Raw genomic sequence first — 9523 nt, 5'->3', positions numbered from 1 at the left:
TGTTTTGCTTGACCTTTTTCCGATCAGTTAGACGTCATTTTAATCAACACAAGTGGAAAAGTCGCCGTCGCCTCTTTTTTTTTTTTTTTTTTGAGGGAACACCGGTGGGGACTCCACACCTGAATTAAATTAAATAAAACCACAATCCAAACTGTACAAGTACAAGAACAGCAAGAGGAGATACAGAGTTACAGCAGTTGGAGGGGGGAGGAGAGGATCGAAAGCCAGATAGGCAGAACAAAGTGGTCACATGGGTTGAAACGATTAACCCAGAGCCTAGCATCCTGAATGCAGTTGTGGAAAAGTCACCATCGCCTCTTAACTTCTGAGGAGGGGGGAAATGACAATTTCAATCTTCTAAGGGCATTAATAGTGCGCCACCCATTTTACTCAGCTTGGGGCTACCACATAGGATGAAGACACAAGAAGAATAATACTTGCCACAAGTCTCACAGTGCTATGTAGTCTCAAAGAGTAGCCACACAAATAAAAAAAATCGTTTCTCTCTCCCTTATCCTCAGTCCGCTCCCAACCATCTCCGCCCACGCGCCTCGCCCCTTCTCCTCTCGCCGCGCCTCCCCTTCCTCCTCCGGCGCGGCGGCGGCGTCGAGCCACCCAGCTGCGGCGTGGAGCGGCGCGGCGGACGACGGCGGTGGCGTGGAGCGGCGCGGCGGACGGGTGGCAGCACGAACGGCCCGAGCGGTGACGTCGATGCTGGTCAGCAGGGCGGCTCGAGCGCCTCCCCTCCTCCTCCTCTTCCGGCCACCCTAGATCGAGGGGCGGCTCGGCCGACGGCGGGGCTGTTCGAGCGCTTCTCCATCTCCGCCCGCGCGCCTCCCCTTCCTCCTCCGGCGCGGCGGCGGTGCCGCGCCACCGAGTTGTGGCGTCGAGCGGCGGCAGCGGCGGCGGGGTGGTCGAGCGGCGGCCTGAGCTACGCGGCACCGGGCGGCGGTCTAGGAGCCCCTGGTGGCACGGCGGCGCGGCGCAGATCGAGCCGCCGCCCACCACAACCACTCCCTCCATCCCCGCTCCGGCCACCTCCCTCGGCTCCCTCCCCTCCCCGTCCCCTCCGGCGGCGCTGGGCACGGGCGTCACCCTCTCCTCTCCCCGGCGGACGACGATGGCGGCGCCGTCGAGCTCGCCAGATCCGCCCTCGGACAGTGACGGCACCGAGCTCGCCAGATCCGTCCTCGGTCGGCAGCGACGACGACGATGGTAGTGGTCCATCTTTCCTTCCTCCCTTCTCTCTGGCGAGCTCGGGTGGTGGCCTCGCCGGCGACGACCGCCGCCCCCTTGCACGGGGCCATGCCCTCTCCGGCGATGCTCTCCTCTCCCCGGCGGCATCGGGCGGTGGAAGCGAGGCAGGGTTGGGGGCGGCAGGACGACGCGGCCCACGAGTGTGGGCCCCACCTGCGAAACAAAGGAGGAATGGAGAGCCAAAGTTGGCTTCGCGGTCTTGGGCAAGCCACGCGGATTGCCGACGTGGGGACGAATATTCGGTTTCTAGGGGTGAGGCTGAATGCCACATGGGAGCATTGTGAATGGCCTAATCGCGATGCCTGATTAATTTATGGTACATGCCGTAATCAGTTACTAGCAAACTATTTTCTTCTCTAGTGTAGTCTGTAGGCCGATAGAACCGCCCTCAACCAATCATCTCTTATTATAACCCACTAAATTCTAAATCTTAACAGGTAAAATGTCACATCATTATCCATTAACAATTATTATTTAAGCATCATACAAACATGCTATATTATCTATAATTTTATAATTTATTAAATTTTAGAGATATAAAATACAAGCATGTTAAATCATCCCACATAATTCACATAATATTTCAGTATATATCTCCATCATTTTTTAATGTTTATATTGTTTAAGGTATCTTACACATTATTTTTTTGACTTATTATCATCATAGTAAACTCCCACAGCAATGCGCAGGGTTTCACCTAGTCAATATGGAAATTGTTGGCGCCTCCGAAAGTGCAAGTTATTCTCATGACTCGTCATTCAAAATACAGTGTGGACGACGGACAGATTGGAACGAAGAGGGTGGCAAAATCAGAAGGTTTGCCCGTTATGCTATATGGCCGACGAGTATGCGGATCATCTACTGGCGAAATATAGGGCCACACTGACATACAATTGGATAAGTGGGATGACCGTTACTCAGTCAAACACTGGTGGAACCTAGTGCTTGAGTCCCCTAATAACCCCGTCTACCATTTCGAACTCCGGTGATCCTAGTATCTTGGGAAGTATGGTGCAAGCGTAATGCAACAATCTTCCGCCACAAAGCCTCAACGCCGGCCTCAATCCTAGCCAAGAGATTAAGGAGGAAGCTGGAGCATAGGCGAAAGTAGAAGCAACTAGACTCTAAGAGTTTGGAATTTTAGGAGATATCATCTAAGGTTTCTTTTTCTGGGTCTATCATTCTTTACAAGCTCTGTATATATCTTTGTATATTTTTCTCCTACTCTATATTGATAGGAGGCAAAGCTTTTGCCACTATTGGAGAAACCATCTTTGCTGGGTTGGCCAAAAACTACAATGGCCCCGGTTTGAATAGAAACCGGGACTAAAGATGATTTTTTGTCCCGGTTTTAAACTTTATAGGCCCTAGATGATCTTTAGTCTCGGTTCATTTTTTGTCCGAGGCTATACAGTATATAATCCCTATGACTTATCCTCCCAAACTCCTCATCTTCATATTCCTTCTTATCCTCCCAAACTCCTCTCTCTTATCCTTATCCTCTTTCTCAGAGTGAGCGAGCGAGGTCGGCGGAGCTGGGAGGGTAGGCGGCCGGCCGGGGGTGGGGGCGGCGAGATGGAGGCCGGCCGGCGGCGGCTCGGCGCGGGGCGGCGGGATGGGAGACCGGCCGGCAACGGCCAGATGTGGGACGGTGGGATAGAGGCCGGCCGTCGGCAACCGGGCGTGGGGCCTCGCCCGGCCTAAGGGGAGGCGACGGGATGGGTGGCCGGCCGGCGGCGGGATGGGAGGCCGGCCCGGTTTGATTTGTTTGAGTTTCTCTTGATTTTTTGATGATTTGTGGATGTTGTTGATTTGTGAATATATATGTGAATGTGTTTGTGAATGTTTATGTGAATAAATTTGTGATGATGTGTTGTGAATGAATTTGTGATGTTGTGAATGAACTTGTCATGATCTGTGTGAATGAATTTGTGATGTTGTGGATGAATTTGTGATATGTGTTGTGAATCAATATGAAAGGAGGAAAAAAAACGGAGGAAAAAAAAATAGTTCCGGTTGGTATCAATCGGGACTAAGGATGCATCTTTACTCCGGGTATTTTAACCGGAACTGATAGCGATCTTTAGTTCCAGATTCGTAGTCCAGATTTGCTACTCGGGACTATAGAGGGTTGCAAACCGGGACTTAAAAAAAGGTTTGTGCAGCAGTGTGCCCTCCTTTCAATTTTTTTGTCTCCTCCAGGCTAAGCGAAAAGTCGGTGATGGTTCTGAGCAGGAGCGCGTGGTAGATGGAATTATCTTGGCACCGACTTGCAAATTTTCATAGAAAACAAATAAGTACAGATTAACTTTGGTATAACCAGCTTTACACACACAGTTCAGATATTAGCCATCTCTCGGCAAATCATCACAACTGTTTCAGGCCTTCCAACTGCTCTTAAACCGATTAAACTTCAATTTTTTTTAATGACTCACACAAGACAGTGCAAAGTTCATATTGATAGAGCAGAAAAAAAAATTCAAGATTACAACCCTAGAAGACCGTAACCAGGAAAAGAAAAAAGTATACCGTCTCCCACACACCGACAGCACCAAACACAAACCCAGGAAAAAACCAGCACCGGACTGGCCGCCGCTAAGCGTGATCAATCGCCGCAAGGCCAACAAAGGAGCTACAAAAGGGATCGCCCAAAACCCAATCCTTACAACCGACACAAAACCTCACTCTATCCACATCTCAGGGATTCAGGGAGAGAGGGTGAGAGAGAAGAATGGAACCGCTCTCCCCGTAGGCCCTCCGATGTGACCAACTTGTACAAACTAGGACGTCGATAAAAGAGGAAGAGACTCTAGAACGAGCTTGCAACAATTGTTTGGGTGGTTTCGGCAAGGGCGTTGCCTAGACGACGTCTCCAGGGAGAGAAACGACGAAAGTACCGCCGCCGCCGACCGTCGAGGTTAGAAGAATCTTGACTGGGCTTTCGCCCGACAACCCCACTAGAGGAGGTGAGACGGCACGACAACGCCCTTAGGAGGGTAGTGACGCTCGAGCGCCATCGTTGCCGGCCTGGCTGGGTTTGCACCCACCATCCACACCTACCTATCCACCGTTGACGCCCCGATGCTCCACCGCCATCAAATCCTCTGCCGGCGCGCACGCATCACTGCATCGACGCCCCTCGCCGGCCAGTCGCCGCATGCCGCCATCAGCAGCACCCGCTGCCATCAACCTGCCGGGACGCGCCGGCCTCCCTCTCCCTGCCGCCGGGCGTGCCGGCCTCTTGCGGGACGTGACGACCTCCCTGTCATCTCCCACAACGCCCTCCTCCTCCGCCAGCCGCTCCCGCGCCTACTCCCACGTGGTTGCCGCGCCTGGCACCACACGCACAGCTCCTGCACCTACCACCGCAGCACGCATCCTCCTGTCGTGGGCTGTCGTGACTGCCAGTCGCCCACGGTCCACGATCGCCGGTCGTCGTCGTCCTCCTCCTCCCGTCCACGGTCGCCGTCCGGCCCGTCGCCCGTGCATGCCGAAGCCGTGGACACCACCTCCAGCTACTATCGGCGCCGGCCTCCCTCAGTCGCGCCAAACGACGACGCATCCGGCCCGTCGCCCGCCACTGCTCGCGCCGTCTCCCGCTACAGCCTCCCGTCGCCCTTCGTCGCGTCAGCTGTGTGCCCCCGACTGAATCCGTCGAGGCGGCGCTAGATCCGGTCGTGGGGACGCCGGATCCGGTCGCGGCGGCACCAGATTTGCATCTCCAAGCCGGAGACTCGCCGGCGCCGCCGCCGTCTTCACGGAGCTCCTCCTTCTCACGCAAGAGGCGGAGCGTCGCTGGGGCTTAGCCCCGCTGCCACCATCACGACTCGCCGCCCGGCTTTCCGGGCGACGTGCTCCGGCGGCGGTGAGGCAAAGGAGAGGGGGAAGAGGGGCGGCGTCGGATGGCTAGGGTTTCGCCCCGAGCCGCCCACGTGAGGACAACGCGGAGCTCTAATGTGCTCCCTTAAACTTCAATTTGAAACAGATGAGCAACGCTAAAGACCTTTGCTGCAAAATACTGTATTTGCACCTAAGATATTCTGTTATTTGAGTTTGAACACGCAAAGGAATTGCCACGGGATGAAGTCATTCAAACCAGAGAAGGGGAGGAAAGATTAGCAGGTGGGTTAAATATTGATCATTCCTTTTCCTTGATTTTGACTTTTACATGGAGTAAAAAGGCAATGTCGGTAAATGATTCTGATTAACGGATATCGGTTGCGATCAATGGTCCAGCCTGGTGGAGTCACCTACTCACCTCTCACCATTCTGTCATCTTGTGTTTCTGGTTCTTCTGCCCTACAAGTATCAAGCGATCTTACCACTAAAAACTACTAGAGGAATATTATCTGAATCCATCACTAACACGTCCATTATTTTTAAGTTCCTTTTGAACGCAGTATAATGAATTTGTATGTAGTTGATGGACCCTTTTAGAGATGACACTTGGTATTGTGTGAGTACTATCGGCACTCACCAGTTGACAATGCTGGTTAAACTGATTCGCGAATACCGATCGGTATGTTTTATCTACGGTTCAGCCCAAATGAGTACGAAATGGTCAAACTGATAGTATATTCATTTCGGCTGCTTATGCGCGGTAAAAGAAATACAGAGGTTTCAACGAGTCGCGGGACAAATTACTCACCGCATGTCGCCGGCTGCAGGCGGCCACCGGGGCAGAAGCACCCGAACGCCATGGCGCCGGCGTCGTAGCGGCACTCCCCGCCGCTGCCGTTGCACGCCGCGCAGTCGCCCGGCACCGCCGCCCACTCGAGCAGAAACCCGCGCCTCACGAACCCCGCGTAGTCTCCCGCCGATCTCAGCTCCGACCATGGCAGCACGGGCACCACCGAGTACAGGCAACCCACCGTGTCCACCGCCCGCTTGGGGCCACCGGGATCATACATCCGGTTCAGGGACATGAACCACTCGCCGCCGCCGCTGAAACCGGTGCAGTTCACCGGAAGCGACCCCGTCGGCGGCGTCCGCGAGCAGTTCGCGGAGAAGAGGAGCTCCGAGTTGGCGCGGCTGACGGCGAGCAGCGAGAGCACGAGGATGCTGGACATGTTGAACCGGGTGGCGGCGCATGCTGAGCTGTCGACCAGGTTGGCATGGAAGGCCATTACGGAGCTGTTGCCGTAGTGGATGGCGAGGACGCGGAGGTAGGAGCCGTTCAGGCTGGGCGGCGTCGCGGTCGCGCCGGTGGGGTCGTCGTCGCAGGTGACGGCGAAGGTAGGGTGGCCACAGTATGCAGGCTGCCGGCCGCGCAGCCAGAACGGGTACTTGATGGTCAGGCCGCCGCATGCCGCCGGCGCGCAGCTCTCGCCGACCACCGGCTGCGCGCGCGTCGCGGTGGCAAGCAAAGTGAAGAGCGCTACCACCACTAGTAGCATATCTTAGGAAAAAATTTGAAAATATACTTTATTTTTTTTATATTTTGCGTTTATATACCTGGCTGTGATTAATTTGCAAAAATATACCCAATCCGCGGAACGGTTGCGCGGGAGCGAGGATAAACCAGCCGGTCCCGCTGGCCGGGGACGCGGTACCGCGCCGGTCCCGCGGGCTGGGTGAGCGCTGCAACGCTCCCGCATGCCGGATGTGCGGGACCGGCGCTCCCACATGCCGCCAGCCATCTCGGTTCCCGAATTGGATCCAATCTCCTATGCACGGAAAACGGAGCAAGCCATTAGCACATAATTAATTAAGTATTAGGTAAATTTTTTTTCAAAAATGGATTAATATGATTTTTTTAAACAACTTTTATATAGAAACTTTTTACAAAAAGTACACCGTTTAGGAGTTTGAAAAGCGTGCGCGCGGATGAGTTGGAAAAATTAGGGGAAGAATACATCTCCAACAACACGCGGCCTGTTCGGTTCCGCGCGTTGGAACCTCGGGACAGCCTCGGTCCCGCGCCGCTGTTCTGCGGCACCGACTCGCTATCCCGTGGGCTCCATCGCTCCCGCGCAATGGCGTCGCGGTACCGACTCGGTCCCGCAGTCCAGTAGTGCGGGACCGGCTCGGTCGCGCATCCCGGTTCCGCGTGACCGGCTCGGGTTCCGCTCCCGCATCCTCAGTCTGCGGTTCGTCCTCGCTCCCGCGCATCCGTTCCGCGGATTAGGTATATTTTTGCAAATTAATCACAGCCAGGTATATAAACGCAAAATATGAAAAAATAAAGTATATTTTCAATTTTGTTTCGCATATCTTATTGCTCCGTAGTTCGTATGAGATTGGAGCAAATACCAAAAGCTTGAGTAGACTATATATTTTCATGGAGAGTGTACTGTGTACAAATACAATCCGGAGGGATAGGGCTTCTACGACCGTATTTTTTCAATCTACATTAGCGTTGACCGACGAAAAATATAGCATCCGCAGCAGTACCAGCTGGCTGCGACTGCTGCGTCGCCGGAACGCCTGAAAGTCTCAAATCGCCAATTCACGTTGAATTGTATGCTTTGCTGCCGGCCTGACCAAACCACCGATCGAACAACAGGGCCTAATACGTGCATTTTCGATTTTGCCTGTTAATTTCCCTCCTTTTCTTTTATTATCTCTACTACTATAAATTCTCCTTACATTCTCTTATCCCACCACGCGCAACACATTTGTATCTTCAGTGTGTAACCACCAGATCCAATATATTATTCTCTGTAATACTTTTAGTTCATCTCTAATAATACGGCCTTCATCCGTTACAATATACTAGCATATTACACTACTGGAAAAAGCATTTTCGCTGGTGGGGGAAACGTGTCTTCCCATACAGACGGCCGGTCTTTTAAAGAAAGAGGTAGTAGTAGATACCAGCATACTTGATTTCTTTTTTAAAGGAAAAAAAAGGCCTTGTTTGTCACGTGATGAGTGATGACTACATCCAGCAAGAGATTCGGCTCCTACCAGTGCATTGAACTTCCATTGCAATTTGGGCCGTTGATCAACTAGGCCTTTTCCGCGTCGTTTTCTTTTGGAACAAGTTCACTTCGTGACCTTCAAAAAGTGATCGAAATCTAATCCACGGCCCTAAACCACAAAACCGGATATCTCGACCCCCTAACTTTTAAAATCAGTGCAATTTGACTCCCTAGGCGGTTTTGGAGGGCGGTTTCGCTGACGTGGCGCCTATGTGACAGTATTGACTCGGTCTTCTTTCCATGTGGCGTTGACGTGGCGCTTACGTGACGTTAGAAATAAAAAATGTGTGTGGGAACTATTTGTTATTCTCGCACAAAAATATATTGTGGGACCCATTGACATGTGGGGCCCACATGTCATACTCTAACTCTTTCTCTTCCCTTCACAAGTGTTCTCTTCCCTTCACAAGCGGTGGCGGTCGAGGGAGGCCGGCACATTAGAGCAGGCGGCGGTGGCGGCAGTGGTCGGTGGGGCCAGATCTTCCTCCTCCCTTTCTCCCTCCCTCATCTCTTTCTCCCCTGTTTCTCTTCACGGGAGCTAGGGGTAGATTCACAATGGGGGCGGGAGGGGGGGTCTTGAGACTCCAGTACCGCCCCTAGGACAGTGGAGACCCCCCTAAGGCCCCACTAATTTTTTTTCCATAGATCCATAGGATGTGGGGACTGGAGGTTCGATTTATGCTGATGTACTTTATTCAGTCCCCACTACTATTTTTTTTCTAGATCCGCCCCTGACGGGAGCAGCAGCGACAGACGGGGGTCGGGTTTGGCGGCGGCGGCAAATGAGGGCCGGAGCGGCGGCGATGGCAGCCGCGACAGCAGCGTGGCGGCGGACGTTGCCCGCCGTCGCCGCCTCCCTTCCGCCGCCGCGCCCGCCGTCGCCGTCGTGCTCTACACGGCCTGGTTGTGGCGGTGGTGATGGAGCCCCTCATCACCGTCGCCTGCCGCGCCGCCCATCTTCGCCTCCGTCGCTCCGGCTCCCCGCACGAACATGGCACCGCCCTTGAGCTCGAGAAAGGCATAGGAGCCCTTCCCCTGCGTAGGCCGGCACCGGGTAGTGGGGCGAGGACGTCCTCGAGGGGAACGGCGGCGGGGGGAAACTGGCGGCGTGTCACTGCGGCGCGCGAGAGGGGAAGGATGAGTGGTTCTAGCTGTGGCTGAACGACGCGGTGGCGAGCGACCCCGACCAAGCCCCCTGCCTCGCCGAGCAGATGAGCCTCGTCTACTACCCGTCGCCGACGACTAGCGCAACGCCGACGGTGTCATCACCAGGGTCCCCTCCTGCGCCTCCACCTGCCCTTGCTTGCCCGCCCTCTTGCCGCCGCCGGCTCCCGCGTGTCGC

The 9523-nt window shown here is 54.2% G+C and overlaps 1 protein-coding gene across 1 annotated transcript; it reads right to left on the bottom strand.

Moving 5' to 3' along the window:
* Positions 1-5898: 5898 nt before the first annotated feature.
* LOC107280790 (LEAF RUST 10 DISEASE-RESISTANCE LOCUS RECEPTOR-LIKE PROTEIN KINASE-like 1.2) lies at positions 5899-6654 on the bottom strand. Its single transcript, XM_015780903.1, has one exon. It carries the CDS (start codon positions 6652-6654, stop codon positions 5899-5901), a length of 756 nt encoding a protein of 251 aa, XP_015636389.1.
* Between the last annotated feature and the right edge of the window lie 2869 nt (positions 6655-9523).

The sequence above is a fragment of the Oryza sativa genome, chromosome 1, assembly GCF_034140825.1.
Source record: "Oryza sativa Japonica Group chromosome 1, ASM3414082v1".
Classification (NCBI taxonomy): Eukaryota; Viridiplantae; Streptophyta; class Magnoliopsida; order Poales; family Poaceae; genus Oryza; species Oryza sativa.
Note: the sequence above shows the minus strand (reverse complement) of the source record. Positions and strands in the feature narration are given on the sequence as shown.

Excerpts from the sequence above, each read along its gene's own strand:
- LOC107280790 (XM_015780903.1), bottom strand. The coding sequence starts at position 6,654 with ATGCTACTAGTGGTGGTAGCGCTCTTCACTTTGCTTGCCACCGCGACG.